This window comes from Aphelocoma coerulescens, chromosome 10 (assembly GCF_041296385.1).
Source record: "Aphelocoma coerulescens isolate FSJ_1873_10779 chromosome 10, UR_Acoe_1.0, whole genome shotgun sequence".
Lineage (NCBI taxonomy): Eukaryota > Metazoa > Chordata > Aves > Passeriformes > Corvidae > Aphelocoma > Aphelocoma coerulescens.
In genome coordinates this window covers 1,186,727-1,202,684 of record NC_091024.1, presented here as the reverse complement: position 1 = coordinate 1,202,684, position 15,958 = coordinate 1,186,727, and the positions used below count along the sequence as shown (strand labels likewise).

Genomic DNA, 15,958 nt, shown 5'->3' with positions numbered 1-15,958 from the left:
GCCCGGTCCCTCCGCACTGCGGCGGCCGCGGGGGCGAGCGGGCGCTGACCGGGCGGGCGGGGGCGGCCGCGCGGGGGGCGCTGCCGGCGGCTGCGGCGCCGGGCCGGGGCCGCCTGTGCCGGGGGCGGCGGGCGCGGCCTGAAGGGCGTTTGAAGGTAGGGCTGCTCCGCGGCGGGGGCGCCGGGCCCGGGCTGCGCCCCCCGCGGCACGGCGGGAGCGGCTCCCTCGGCCCGGGCGGCCGGAGCAGCGGCGCGGGCGGGCGAGGCTGGCTCGGCCCGGGGGCGGCGGGAGGAAGGATGTTCTGTGCCGGGGGGGCCCGGCCCCCACCGCCTGCGGAAGTTTTGCTGCTGCATTCAGCGCAGTTCTCCCAGCCGGCAGATAGGGCGCAGGTACCGCTCGCTCCGGCTACCGGGCGCCCGCAGGCTCCGGGAACCTTTTGTGGGAAAAGTGACTTAATGCTCTTAATAAGTAGCTTGAAGCGCCCGACGGAAATAGCTTGAAGAGAGACTGTGCCCGAGTTTTGCGATTTGGGAGAACAGGTACCCTTGCCTAGGCAGGCAGGATGCTCTCGCTTGTCGTGTGTAGGATGTGTCTCTTTCTGGCTAATTCAGTGCCGTTTGGGATCAGCCTGACAATGGCTGTTAATTATGTAGTGGAAAAAGAAACGGCGGTCGGCGTGTTGTCGTATGGCCAGTGCTGTTGCCAGCAAGCTTTTTATATAGAGATGTGTGTGTATATATAAAAATAACGTCGTCACAGCATTATGTGTTTATAAACCAGTTACAAATTCCGGAAAGCGGTGGCTTAAAATAGAGATGCGTTTTGGTTTGGCAATTGCGTTCAGAAAATGTGTGCTCCAGAGCTAAAATGGGAACTTTTATTTCAGCCCTTTGCTTTAGCTCAGTCCTTGTGTGGTTGTTATCTTGAATTCACTCTTGACTGGTTACCTGTTCAGCGGAACAGCAGATGGTAGCAGATCTGCAGAGGTGCAGAAGGCTGTGGTTAGCTGATATTGGGCTGTTCCTGGGGAGTTTTCATTGTTATTATCTAAAGGGAGAACCAAACCATTTTTAAACACGATACAAAGAAGTGCTATGGGTTCTTGTGTGTTTTTACAGATCCTTCAGAAGATTTATAAACTAATAGTAACATTTGCTTACTGCCAGCACCGAGTTCCCTAAACAGTGTGGGGAGCAAGTAGGAGGCTTTAGAAAGCAGCAGTTTCATGAGTTGGACGATGACTCACTCTGCCTACTGACTGCAACGTGGCTGATCTAAAAAAAAGTTCTTCTGTACCCCGTATATTTTTTAGTCAAAGGGATAGTACTTAGCAGGTTGTATAATGTCATTAGTCATTCTTGGTCTTTCTCCTGTGAGTAATAATTTGATCATTATATGGTCAGTGTAATCAAATTAACTGGTATCTTTAGTCTTATTTGTATTTCTGATAAAGTAAACATCTCATGCCTGTTTCGGTGTACATCCTGTTTCCTGAAAACTGTGATAAATCCACGTGCAGCAGTTGAGCATGTTTTGAAGGGGCTGCTTGCACAATCCTGAAGCCGGTCAAGTGTGATGATCATCACTAGGGATGATTTCAAAGCCCTTCTGTGGGTCACTTCTGTTACCTTCTCCCAGGAACTGACCCATTTTAAAACCACAGTTATAAACCACATAAGAAACGGGTATCTTTGTGTTTCCCTCTTTAAACTTTGTGTTTGAAGAAGGAGGAGTAAAAGTATCACTTATAAAAAACCTGGTAGTCTTGGAAAGGTGACAGCCTAGATGAAAATGTCAGTCCCTGCGTCAATAGCCTGTTCAGCACAAATTGGGATGATAAAACCCCCCTTTTTTACACAATAGTCCATTATACATTTCAAGTGGCTAGAACATGGGATTAAGTAATTTGCTCACAGATAGGAAGCAGGATCAGGTCAAATGAAGGCTGCAGTGGGTTGGTTGCTTATGTTGTCAGCATTTGTTTTCTTAGCTAAATCACTCTGATTGTGGAGATCATTGCATGCTCTCTGAAAACATTGTAATTAGTGGTCACCTAGAGAAAGGATAAGTGTAAACTGATGTTTAAAAAAAATGCATCATTTCAGAGATACAGAATGAAAATTTTAGGACTCCTACTTCAGGAAGCAAGTGGGCAATAGCTCCCTTTCTCCCTGAAGCAGTCCTTTCATTGCTGCATTCAGTCATGGCAGTAGGGGGTAAGATCTGAGTTATGGCAGAGAGATGGTAGATCTTAATCTTTGCTGCTGATGGGCATCGTTTTGAGTCTGTTCCTGGGCTGTTTAATGGAACTAGCTAAAAGAGAGGTTCCAGATGTGTCACACAGCTGGTGCAAACAGTTTCAGTATTGCTGCATGTTGAAGGCATCAGCAGTGTGAAACAATAAGCCTAATTATGAGGCAGAATACAACTGGTTGTAGATGGTCCCAAGGATGTAAAATACAGCTTATTGCAGGGTAGTTGAACAGAGGCCTTGGACCTCGAGTTATGAAATTTGTAGTATTGGTACAAGAACTAATTTCCATAACAACTGGGGGGGGGGTGTTGGAATGAAAGGTGAATAGGGTGATGTAAACGCTTTTACAGGCAGCAGCTCAGAACAAGTTAACCTGAAAGTAGTGCATGTGAGTGAGAAAACAGTTTCGAGTTTAAAAATGTTGAAATCAAGAGGCTAGACTTCTGGGTTTTATAATTGTGAACGGAGTTGGGTAGTCGCTGATGCTGTCCTCTTTAGGATAAATTTTACTTTTGTTCTTTTAGTAAATTCATGGGTATTTAAAAGGGGTCCTCACTCTAATGTCTTAATATTGGTAAAAATTCAAGATAGTTTGAGGAAAAGTAGTAGTGTTACCTCACTGTGTTTGTGCTGAGGCTATAATAACCCTTGTAAAACACTGTTTAAAATTAGGATTCTTGCCAATACACAAAGAAAGGAATCTTAAGGCAATCTTAAGTCCCATGTGCTGAGTAGAGACAGCTCTGAAGATCACCCTTCTGGCAGGGTGTACCGCATCAGTAGAGGGCAGCTCAGTGCTTTTCAGTTCAAAAATACTGCATTTAGTGATCTTTATTTAAAAATAAAAACTGAGCAGAGGATATCATGTGTTTCCTTCTTCCCTGTGTTTGTCATGCTCTGTTCACATACCTGGAGGCAGGTGGTGTGTGGCAGGAGGGAGCGAGCCAGGGCGTTGGGGCTGTGTCTTGGGGACAGCCAGGCTTGAGCCTAAGGAAGCACATATTTAAATGTGCTGAAACAGTCTTGTTTCTGTTTGCCAGTGTGCCTTTCTTTCCTTTTTTTTTCTTTTTCTCTATACAATTCTGATGACTTTAGTGAATTGAGGCCATTATTTAAAATATGTTAATAACTTGTCAGCTGCTCTGTTAGGAGTGAGGAGACTTGTTTTGCCTGCTCCCAGTTGTCCCACTGAAATGCTAGCACTGTTCTAAAGGAAAACATTCATTCAATTAATTCTGAAGTGTTGGGATAGTGTGAAGACATTTACATTTAGGTAGAGAGCTGAGGGAAGGGCTGAAATGTGTTAATCTGAGGCTGAACAGAAAGCAACATAGTGGTTTGACGTGACCTATACATATTGGGGAAGAGCGTGTCAGTGACTTGTAATGGAACTGCCCAAAGCTTACCACGCTGTGTAGCGTACACCTCTGACTCTTCCCTTTGTGGTGTTTTTGAGCTTTTAAAACAAGTGAGGATGTTGTACAGAAATGCACCATGTGGTCTTTATGACTGCATTCTGCTGTTGCTGAGGGGAACTTACTGAGAAAATTGCCAGTTTGGTTTTTCATAAATAGTAGGTGAATTCATTACACTAATAAAAAATAAATGGTGTCTGAAAGAGCCCATATGTTAGGGAAAATGGTTGTAGAACATATCAGTTACTCTGTAAAATGTACTTGCTGCTTTTTCTCTGTAGTCTAGGTTGGATAAGTGTAGAAATAATTGATAAAGTAATAATATTTGTCTGATATGTATGAATTACCCCTGTGATTCCTGTAACAATGAGTCTATAGAGGCAAAGGTATTATTTGAGATGTTGGTAAATTTTATCCAAAATCACAAGGATTTAAGCTTTATAAGTGGCATTGGATGTGTGCTGTATATGCAGTAAATACTGGGAGTGTACAAGCTTTAACCTTTTCTTGTGACCAGTACCTAGTAACCTCTTATTATGGTGAAATAGTTCAACCTGATTTAGTCTTTGAATAAAAGTTTAGAGAAAAGGATCACTCCAAAATTTGCTGACAGATGCTAAGGATACTGTTGCTTCTGGCTTGTCTCTTAACAGCTCTCTTGGAGAATTACCAAGTTTGCTTTGTTAATCCCTTTATTAAGACTCAGGAGGATTGTTCATTGTGTGCTATATATTTTCAAGAGATTACATCCAAAATGTTCACAATATACGTTTGGAAATGGTGGTTGGTCATTATTGCCAGTTTTCCTCTACAAGTGTGAAAAGTACACACAATTTCTAATTGGTTTAGCTTTTTTGATGGTTTTTTATTTTTGTAACTGGACAGTAAATAAGTTATATATTTAGAACAAATCAATGAGTTGGGGGAGGAGGAAGACTTTTGTATGTGCTGGGGTACTGATGTATTTTTCTCTGCTTTTCAGGTTGCCACGGAGTAAAATGGATGGTAGCTTTGACTGTGATTGTGGTGAGCTGGAGCCACCTGATCATTAACAGAAGGCATCTTTTGTAAATCAAGAGCTGCCAGTTTCCCATTTAACTAGACTGTAAACAAAGAAGAGAAAAAGGAGGAAGAAGGAAAAAAATAGTGCTTACCAGCACCATAGAATGACGCTGCTCAGGACCAGTCCAACACTGAATGTATCTGCACTGTGAGGAGGAGGATGTTAATAGAAGCCTATTATGTGCATATTTATTCACATTTTTGTTAAATGTTAACCAGTTTAGCACAGTAGAGCTGAGTGCATAGTATGTCATTTCATTCCGTTTGAGTTTCTTGTGAATATTTTCTTTAATGTCTGCAGAAATGCTGCACCTTTCTTGAACTATGAATGCTGCAATCTTTCTATCTTATGCTCGGTTTGAGTTCTAGAGCTTACAGGCTCTAAATTCAAGGGGACACAACAGGCCTGGCTGGCTCATAATGAAATGAGAGTGTCAAGAAACCATCTTGCAGTCAAAGCCAAGTGTTTCTTCTCCCTTTCTCTAAGACCTTTCCTTCAGATACCAGTGGAAGTGTCTCCGTGTGTTTACAGAAGCTTAGTAGTTTGAGGAAAAACGTAAAGAATTTTAAAATGGCGGAAAAATTTGAAAGTCTCATGAACATTCATGGTTTTGATCTGGGCTCTCGGTATATGGACTTAAAACCACTGGGCTGTGGTGGAAACGGCTTAGTTTTTTCTGCTGTCGATAATGACTGTGACAAAAGAGTAGCTGTCAAGAAAATTGTCCTTACAGATCCCCAGAGTGTTAAACATGCTCTACGTGAGATCAAAATTATTAGAAGACTTGACCACGATAACATTGTCAAAGTATTTGAAATTCTTGGTCCCAGTGGAAGCCAGTTAACAGATGACGTGGGCTCCCTGACAGAATTGAACTGTGTTCACATTGTCCAGGAATACATGGAGACAGATCTGGCTAATTTGCTAGAGCAAGGCCCTTTACTGGAAGATCATGCCAGACTTTTCATGTACCAGCTGCTACGTGGGCTCAAGTATATTCACTCTGCAAATGTTCTGCATAGAGATCTCAAACCAGCTAATCTTTTCATTAATACTGAAGACTTGGTGCTGAAGATTGGTGACTTTGGTCTTGCACGAATCATGGATCCTCATTATTCCCACAAGGTATGCAGAGAGTGGGAATATCTAAGTGACACACTGGTAACTGTGCCTTCTCAAAATAGTGTCTTTCTCCCTTTTACACAGGTAGATAGGCTGTGGAAGGCCTGCTTAGCATGGTTTGGACTACTAGATAGGACTACTGCAAGCATAAAATAATTATTTTTTACTAGATGGGTTCAGAAAAGCAGAGGTTTTAACAGTGAAGACAGAACCTGAGATTAAGAGCAACATTTAGTGATATAATTGTAGAAGCCTTAGATATGATTGTAAGTAGTGCATTCATAGTGCAAGTGTGGCTGCTTTGGGGGATTGGTTCAGAGTCCTCCTGGTCTAGATGTTTCACAAGAGAGTTCAGTACCATCTCTGCATTTATTTGACATCTGGGAATGAGAAAGCTTTGCTGCAGTACCTCATTTGACTAATAAATGGTGTCATATTTCTATATGGTTGCTATTCACTCACAGAGACATTTGTTGTAAAGGTAGAAAGAAGGTTTGGTAGAATGCACACAATATAATCCCTGGGATCTTGAGACCAAAAATTCTTGTTAGTGGTGCATTAAAAAATAAGAAACAATTTAAAAAAAAGCAAGTCTTAAAAATCTAATTATTTTTTTAAATTAATTTCATTAGGGCCATCTTTCTGAAGGATTGGTTACTAAATGGTACAGATCGCCCCGGCTTTTGCTTTCTCCTAACAACTACACTAAAGCCATTGACATGTGGGCTGCAGGTTGCATCTTTGCTGAAATGCTGACTGGGAAAACCCTCTTTGCAGGTGGGTAGAATAAAATCAGTGTGTATATTCATAAAAGGAGTGGTTTTGCTTAATTATCTTCCTCAGGAAAGATTGGTTCTCATGGCTAACATCAATAGTCATTGATTATCAGGATATGCTATATTATTATGCACTTACATAAACTATAAATTAATGTATTTGTAAAGCAGAAGACATTTCAATTTTTTTACTTGTATTGGTGTGTATTTGGATAAATATCACAATTTAATGCAGAAGTCACACATGGTAAATCTGTCTGTAATTATGTTGAGTTAAATTTATTGATTGCCCAAGAAGTGTTCTGATACACGTGTGAATTGGTGTATCCAGGGAGTATTTGAAGATTATCAGTACCCTAAATATCATATGCATAAAGATTATTTTTAATGTAGTCAACCTAATCGCTTCCTGCTTCTCTGTATTTTAAATTATGAAGCCCCAGGGGTATAGACTTAGTATTTAAAGGTGTAAAATTTAGTGCATTACAGCAAGGAAGTGTGCAACCTTCTACTGTTTCAGGTAAGATAGGAAGCAATGCTCTGGTCTCATTGGGCACATCTATATTAGAGCTTTGGTTAGGATCAGGAGCAAGTTTTTGGAGCAAATCTCTTGATGGCCATGTTGTACCATGTTGCTGACCTAGCTCAGAGTATGAACTAGAGCATTTTAGATAAAGTGAAATTGCCATTTGCACTGTAGGAGATCACCACCTGCTGACAAGCACTCAGTCTATGGGAGCAGATGAGTAAACTACTGAAGTACCTCTGAAGTGCTTATTTTTGTGCACCCTGGGGCCTCAGCAGCAGCTGTCTCATTCAGGCTCACTCTTGGATTTGCTCCTGTTGGCCTGAATTATAGGAGTAATACAGATAAAACCTCTAAGAGCTAAGCTTGCATTTCAGAGTTCACATTCCTTTAGACACATGTGGACTGAAAGCACATCTCTGCAATAATTCTTAGCTTTGCATGAAAGGCAATGGAATTGAGAGCTTCCTCCCATTAAGTACTGTTAATGGAGAACTGTCACTTGGAAGCACTATTTGGTATAAATCAGTGATTAATATGTGCAGAGGCTTCTCTTAACTTGTAGAGAGTTTTTCACTCTTTGAGTTACTAACTACTGCAGTAATGTCCCCAGAGTATTAAATGCTTGGCTGGTACAAGATTTATTAGGTTTCCATTGCATTGAGAACTTCTGCTGGCAAATAGTGACATAAGTGGAAGAAAGTTGGCAGACTTCATCATTCAGCATAGATTGATCACAACTGCCAGCATTTTGGCCTTTTTTTTCTTTGAGTAGCATTGGTATTTGTCACAAATTTTTATTGGCCCAGTAGCTGTGCAGAGAGTTAGAATTCTGTTAAAAAACTTGGTCTTTGTAACCAAAATCCTAAATTTGTAGACTTGTTTATATGCCTTAATTGCATTGTGTAGATACTTAAAAAAATATTTTAAATACGGATGTGCCCGTCTGAAAATTTAGCACTGCAGTGGTTTTCTAATCTAAAAAAAAGTGGATTTCTTAACATCATGCATTTGGAAAGGGAAGATGGTTGGAGATATGTCAGTTATTCTGCCCTGAGACTCTGAATAAAGATCTTTTGCAGAGTTGTTCGGAGGGGTTGATTTAGTTAACTGCACCTTTCTGTCTACTTCTGAACCATCCCTTAGGAATTGCTGTTCAGAAAGCTGATGTGAATGGGAAGGAGGAATGCAGATTAATATTGCAGAATACCTGGGATAAGTGAGGGAAGGGAGGTTGAGGCAGAGGAATTCAGTAGCTTTTCCAAACAACTTCTCTACTTCTTTGTTCTAAATGAATATTTTGGAATGGTTATTTTGCTGATAGTGAAAAGAAAGATGATTAATTTTTAGCATGGTACTAATTACAGAGTAGAATGTGTTTTCCAGCAAATTACAAGCAACATAACATCTGATAGATCATATTAAGTAATTTGTTGTAGTCTGAAGTAGAACAAAACAGCTCTTTCAGTCCAGTAGAGAAGTTAACACGAGGCAGTACTGATTCATTTGGGGAACATAGAAAGTCTGTCAGATTTTCTGCAGTGACTTTGCCTCAGATTTTCTAGTCACCTGGCAGGTGTGTGGTAGGATGTCCAGTGCAGACTGCTGTGCAGGCGCTGAAGTGAACCAGGAGTGTGCAGGTTTGGAGATGGTCCAATCTCTTGCTGGCCCCATTTATTTTTATACTTAATGTCACATACATCAGTGTGGCTTGTGATTGCCCAGAGCTGCTTGGCAAAGGAAGGAAATGCTGGCATGCAATTAATCCTATATAGCTTCATCTGCTTGTTGAATCTCTAGGGTCCTACATCCTTCTTGGAGCTGAACAACAAGCTGAAGTTGACACGCTGTATTTCTGGGTACTCCAGTACTGAATATAGATGCTGTTCATTATTCAAAATTGACCTGCTGTATAGGTCCTTATTGTTCTTACCCAGGGAAACTTCAGGTAGTGCTAAAAGAGTACTATAATTTCAATTGTAATACAGTACTTTATTTAAAAAGTGTAACTGACAGGTGATTTTTGTCTTGCAGCTAATGCAGGATTTCAGAGTAGAATATTAATACAAATGGTTGTTGCCTGTAAGACATCTTTCTGAGCTAAACCACTACTGTTTTTATTAATAAGGGGCATATAATTCAAAGTGAGGTCAAATACTAGATTAATTTAGGTGGATCAGTTGAAAGGGGAGGATTGCAGTATATAGCATATAACAAAAAGGGTATTGCTGTAGAGTACCTCATCCATGGTGAAAGCACCCTTACAAAAGCTTAAGGTTAGGTCTCTTTATCTGTGAGTAGCAGCTCTGTAATTCTTCATATGCCACAGCATTTCTTGAGAGCTCTTCAGATTTATTATCATTTAAATTCAGAACTTCAGCCTTTCCTCTGTTGTAGGAGATTATAATCTTTTACTGGAAATAGCTGCTCAGAGCACAAAATTTTGACGTGCCTTTCCTAAACAGGGATCAGAAATGTTGTAAGTTGAAATGGCAGCTTGTCTTTTCTCTTGCTGCTTAGGTGCACATGAACTTGAACAGATGCAGTTGATTCTAGAATCAATTCCTGTTGTACATGAGGAGGACCGTCAGGAGCTTCTCAATGTAATTCCAGTTTACATTAGGAACGATATGACTGAGCCACACAAACCTTTAACTCAGTTGCTTCCAGGCATCAGTCCTGAAGGTAAGTAATTAAGAAAACCCCTTGTTTTGGTGTTTCAAAATCATCAGATAGTGTGCAACTTTGAGGTGCAGGTGTGTGATAGTTAAAAGCAAGTTTCAGTTAGAAGAATCTGTGTTCTCTGAAGAAGGATTGTCTTCCACTGTAATAAAATTGTTTCCATGCTGGCTGCTTGGTCATCTTTAGAGTAGAACTGTGAATCTCTGCTGGACCTTTTTGCACTGGAATTGCTCTGTTTTGGGACACGGGCCTTTTAAATGCAAGGAAACATTGGAATGGAGTCAGTATAGAAGGACTGTCTTTCAAATGTTTTTTAGAAGACAGTTCCCCAGCCAAAGCAACAGCAGTGTTTCCTGGTAGCCATTGGTGGATACTGATGCAGCTTGAAGCTTTCTGTCTCTTGCTGATTTTTCATGCTTTAAGTTTAATGATGGTTGATCTTAGATTTGACCTCTACTCCCCTCTCTTTCTGATGGCTAATGGATGCGTGTTTGGCGCTGTACTGTCAGGAGCTGATTCTTCACAGGCAGCTACTTTGAAACAACTACAGGGCTCTAGAGCAAAGCACTCACCTTAATGTTAAGTTCTAAATGTCTGAAATTTCCCATTTAATGGTAGTTTTTTCTCTACAGCACTGGACTTTCTGGAGCAAATTTTGACATTTAGTCCCATGGATCGATTGACAGCAGAAGAAGCTTTGTCCCATCCTTACATGAGCATCTATTCCTTTCCAACGGATGAGCCTATTTCAAGTCATCCTTTTCACATTGAAGATGAGGTTGATGATATTCTGCTAATGGATGAAAGTCACAGCCATATTTATAATTGGGAAAGGTAAATTTATCACTTACTGTGGTAACATAACTGGATGGCTTTGTGCTTGAAGTGACATTGCTTTGTGGGCATTATTTCCTTTTCTGCTTGTTTCTTCTTCTTGAGTTGACCTGAAAATAAAATTTTCCCTTACAGCATTGTCACTGGATTTATAATCCATTAGACAAGACTTGGATATGCCGGTGGATTCCTGAGCTGTGCTCAGGACTCTAGAATCTAAAGTTAATATTTCCATTCTTGTTTTCTTCCCCAAAATCTTTCTCTAAAAATAAACTATGTTTAAAGAGAGTTTTAATTATGATTGTCTTGTCTAATGCTTAGTGCCTATTAAAGGGATTTCACAGTAGCCATCTTACTTTAGAAAGTACTTTACACACTTCAGAAAGATTTCTGTAAATGAAGTGAGCTATTGTATGTAATTCAGTTGCTTTATGCCAAATTAAATTAAAAACCTGGAAGAGGTACCCATTTGGATTAAGGAAAAACTTTGTGTTGAATTGTCATTATTTTGTAAGGGAATTTCTAAGCTTAACTGTCTCTGTCTTGGGAGCTAGAAGACTTTTTAGCTGCTAACACTTAGGAAATTGTTTTACAGATACCATGAAAGTCAGTTCTCAGACCATGACTGGCCTATTCATAATAACTATGAAGCTGATGAAGTTCAGCGTGATCCAAGGGCTCTTTCTGATGTTACTGATGAAGAAGAAGTGCAAGTAGATCCTCGCAAATATTTGGATGGAGATCGTGAAAAGTACCTGGAGGATCCTGCCTTTGACACCCACTTCTCTACTGAGCCTTGCTGGCAGTACTCAGATCACCACGAAAACAAGTATTGTGATCTGGAATGTAGTCACACTTGCAATTACAAAATGAGGTCATCTTCATACCTAGATAATTTAGTTTGGCGAGACAGTGAGGTTAACCATTACTATGAGCCCAAGCTTATTATAGATCTGTCAAACTGGAAGGAACAAAGCAAAGAAAAGTCTGACAAGAAAGGCAAGTCTAAATGTGAAAAGAATGGGTTGGTGAAAGCTCAGATAGCGCTTGAGGAAGCATCACAGCAACTTGTTGAAAAAGAAAGGGAGAAGAATCAGGGGTTTGACTTTGATTCTTTTATAGCAGAAACCATCCAGCTTAGTTTACAACATGAGTCTACTGATGTTGATAAATTAAATGACTTGAATAGTTCAGTGTCTCAGATAGAGTTGAAAGGAATAATATCAAAGTCGGTAAGCAGAGAGAAGCAGGAGAAAGGAATGGCCAATTTGGCACAGTTAGAAGCTCTGTACCAAACTTCTTGGGACAGTCAGTTTGTCAGTGGTGGGGAGGGGTGCTTCCTCATAGACCAGTTCTGTTGCGAAGTAAGGAAAGATGAACAAGTTGAAAAAGAAAATACTTACACCAGTTACTTGGACAAATTTTTTAGTAAGAAAGAAGATGCTGAAATGCTAGAACCTGAGCCAGTAGAAGAGGGGAAGCTTGGGGAGAAGGAAAGAGAAGAGAGCTTTCTCAGTAACAGTGGAGAGCTCCTCTTCAACAAGCAGCTTGAGGCCATAGGTATTCCTCAGTTTCACAGCCCTGTTGGTTCGCCTCTGAAGTCAATCCAGGCCACGCTAACGCCTTCTGCTATGAAATCATCTCCCCAGATTCCCCACAAAACCTACAGCAGCATTCTGAAACATCTAAACTAAAACACTCAGCAGACATTTCTTTTATATTCATGAGATGTGTTTGTCTTTTTTTATTACTAGTGTAAGTAATTTTTTTACTTGAATCAGATGGTGTAATTTTGGTATGGATTTCATTAGTTTTCTGTTTACCATTGTTTTTACAATCCAGAATTACTTTCTATACATGAGTTAGTTTTGTTTTTAAACTGGCATGTCGTTTGCACACAAAATTAAAGAATAGAGCAAAATAATGCAAAATGCAGGAGGTAACAAAAAATGCACTAAACCAAGTAAAAAAACATTCTCTCAGTAAAACAGTGTCCATGTTTTGCAGAAAAAGAACCTTGCCTTGAAATTTACACAGTGAGACTGTACATAATTGCATGAGAATATCTATTTTTCCCAAAACATTTTTTTCATTCATGTGTATTTTAGAGTTTTTCATACTGTACACATTTCTTAGACACATGATACCAGCAGCAACTGAAATGAATGCAGAATTTGGTACGCATGTGTTATCTACCTCAAGGTAACAGCAGTATGTGGCAAAACATTAACCACCCATAGTGCTTCTCATTATGCACTTCTATTTAGCCAGCATTATTGTAGTAGCTATTCCTATTGGAAACCATTCAATATTTATAAATGTTCTGGTATGCATTCTTTATAGTGAAGTGTTAATATGCAGCACTTTTATTTATTTTAGCAAATAATTATATTTCTGTAATTATAGAAAGTCAATTTTTGAGTTACTTTTCAGATACAAGTTTTTGTTTAGCACTATGGTTTTATTGCCTACATAGCTGGATATATATATTAACATCAGCTTATTCTGAGGCTATCCAATACATTTTTACTTTTTTTTTTTTTAGTTTTCATTTCAAGTAAAGCACTCACTGTGTATAGGAATTTGTAATTGGAGGTGCTTGATCTCTACAAAAGAAATTAGGAATTGCTTTATTATCAAATGCTCCTAGAAGTCTTAATTGTGTTCATTTTTTAAAAATTTTGTAATGTTAGTTGTGTGCATGGAAATAATTAAGGTACAACATTACTGTAGGTTAAAGTTCTTGGTGAGACATTTTGTTTTTACTGTATGTTTTTACTGAATGATTCCTGTCCCACTCCCAACCCCCCTCAAAAGCAAGCATGAATAAAATTAGGTTAAATATAGCATGTAGCATCTCGGTCTTTTGAAAATTTGTTTTACCTTCTGATTTTTTGAAATACTGGATGTATCATTGGCTCCCCTGTTTAAAACTAAAAACGAATAAAAACATGGCCAGCAAAAATAGCTGTTTGTGATGCTTTGTACACACCCTGCCAGATGAAGAGGGGCTGCTGTGCTGCAGCTGGGAGAGTTGTGGGGGTCACTGCCTAACACAGGGTGCTTATGGAAGCATGAGGGACTCTCCGTGGCAGTGCCTCTTGGGGATGCAGAATTTGGGAAGGGGACTCCCAGGAGTTCCCTTCTGTCCTGGTGCCTGCAGCCTGTACTGAGCAAAATCCCGTGCAGGGGTGTGGCTGTGAAAGCACAAATACACCGTGGTGTCCCTAACCATTTTTGTTGTAAGAAACACACTCTGAAAGTCAATTCAGTGACCAAAGTTACTGTTTATCGATGTTTTGGACAGATTAGTGTTAAAGGAAAAGCTGCTGCAAGTGTGTGCAAGCACCTTTGCGTTGCTGGCAGCCTGGAGCGAAGGTGAGCGTGCGGCTTCCTCAGCCACGAGCCTGGCTGGAGCACTTCCACGAGCAGGTTTTGGGAGCACGACCAGGTGCCTCCTATGGGATCTTTCAAAATGTGCTCAGCTCTCTGTTGCAGCAAGCCTTGGAAAGTTCGTGTTTCTCTTCCAGTTCCTCCCATCACAGCCGTTCCAGAGGGAGATAATTAACTGTACAATGAAGCTACATCTTCTGGCAAACTCCAGCTTTTCCTATGACTCTTTTAGTTCCTCTGGATTTTTCCATCCCTGCTCCTCTGGCAGCTAGCACAGCTGCTACTGGCCTAAACCAAGGATCTGCCCCTGCAGTGTGGCACAGGATGGGCACCTGGGGAGAGGGGACAGGGTCTGTGTCCTTGGGCACGGTCCCTGGACGTTTATGCAGCCACAGCACTGGGGTGTGGGGCTGTAGGGAGGGGAGTGACCACCTGCCCCCTCCAGGCAAGGGACTGTTCTCAAGGGCTGTGGGGGTTTTTGTTGAGATTGGATGAAAGCAGTGGGTGGGAAGTGTGGAAGAACTGGAAACAAAATTCAGCTTAAAAACACATCTTGTACAAATGAAGTATCTTTTTGCTTTGTTTTTGATTCCTGGTTTTTGTTTTTTTTTTTAAGAACTCAAGTGAAACCAGTACTTAAGAAGCCTGTAAGGGTACAAAGGGAACATTTTACACTAAAAGGGAGGGGAGAGTCGAGTGTTGAGCCTAAACCCAGCGTGGTGCTTCATTACCTTGGTCTTCTACCTGTGCTGGGAAGGCAACACTGTACAGGCTGTGCTGCCTGCTTTGGTGCAAACCCTGCTCTCTCAACAGCCTCCATCCATGGGTCCCTGGAGGGTGCAGCTGGGCACTCGAGATTATTAAGTAGAAAGAATTCCCTAAGTGGAGACAAAAGTGTTTGGTAAGGACCATGCAAAGTGAAATCACTGCTAGGAAGTGCAGGTGCTCTGGGTGTGGTGCTGGGCTCTCCCTTGGCAAACTGCAGGAGTGTTGTGTTGGAAGAACAGCCTGCAGAAGGTGCAGGGTGTCAGAGGTTCTTCCCGTGGGGTGGAAGGTGGTTCCTGCCCTGGGCTCATCAGCCATGCCTATCCCTGCAGGAAAGAGCAGGTCAGTTACAGCCCTTTGGCTGTGACCTAGCAACGGCACTGTCTGTAGAAACAAAATATGGAAGAGGCTTAAATTATGAACCAGATAAAGGGACCACTGTTTCACACCAAGGTGCTTGCCAAGTACAATGGAACACCCTTATTTAACAAAAAAGCAAATAAGAAATGAGAACATTAACCATCTTTTAAAAGTACCCTTTCTTCTCTAAGTGTCCTTTGGTTAAAAGGCAGCATTTTAAAGTACATTTAACAAGAGCTTCAGCTAGAAGAGGTGATGTTTACAACAGACCAGGACAGAGCCTTTTACGCATCCTGTCATCAAGTGAGATCTAATAATTGCTGAACAGTTTGTTCTGATCAAGAGTTCTCAGCCATGGTCATTTAGCTTTCTCACAATTGCATTTAATTTTAATTAAATCAGAGTTGCTATAGATAGTCTTAGCTATTTTTATAGGACTTTGCCCACGCTGCTGGTAGTGGTGTGATGACAGTGTGAGCAGCACGGCTCAGCTGGTGCTTGCTGTGAGCAGAGCTGTTCTGCTGGGCCTGTAGGCTGGGTGTGGGTTCTGTGAGCCAGCCAGGCACCGGGGCACGCCCTGCTGCTGCTGGCCCTCCTCTGCCCTGCTCAGCAGGGCACCTGGACCTGCAGCAGAGGGTTCTCTGCCTACAGCAGAACCTGTGTGCCTTGATGGACATCGTCACCTTGCTATTGCTTTTTCTGTGCTGCAGAAGCTCTTAGAACTGTGCCTGGTGCATCCTTTTAAAGCCTTGCCAAGTTCCCACTTTG

The 15,958-nt window shown here is 41.2% G+C and overlaps 1 protein-coding gene across 4 annotated transcripts in view; it reads left to right on the top strand.

The window, feature by feature from the left end:
* MAPK6 (mitogen-activated protein kinase 6) overlaps positions 1–13,637 on the top strand; it is a 32,859-nt gene extending 19,222 nt beyond the window's left edge. For 3 of the 4 annotated variants that reach the window (XM_069026242.1, XM_069026241.1, XM_069026240.1), the window contains exons 2-6: positions 4,652–5,857; positions 6,487–6,631; positions 9,677–9,841; positions 10,471–10,672; positions 11,268–13,637. In XM_069026242.1, the coding sequence (XP_068882343.1) occupies positions 5,303–5,857; positions 6,487–6,631; positions 9,677–9,841; positions 10,471–10,672; positions 11,268–12,366 (2,166 nt within the window). In that variant the 5' untranslated portion in view covers positions 4,652–5,302 and the 3' untranslated portion in view covers positions 12,367–13,637. Of the gene's footprint in view, positions 1–434; positions 540–4,651; positions 5,858–6,486; positions 6,632–9,676; positions 9,842–10,470; positions 10,673–11,267 lie in introns of those variants that run through there. The other variant, XM_069026243.1, reaches the window with a different exon arrangement.
* Positions 13,638–15,958: the final 2,321 nt, after the last annotated feature.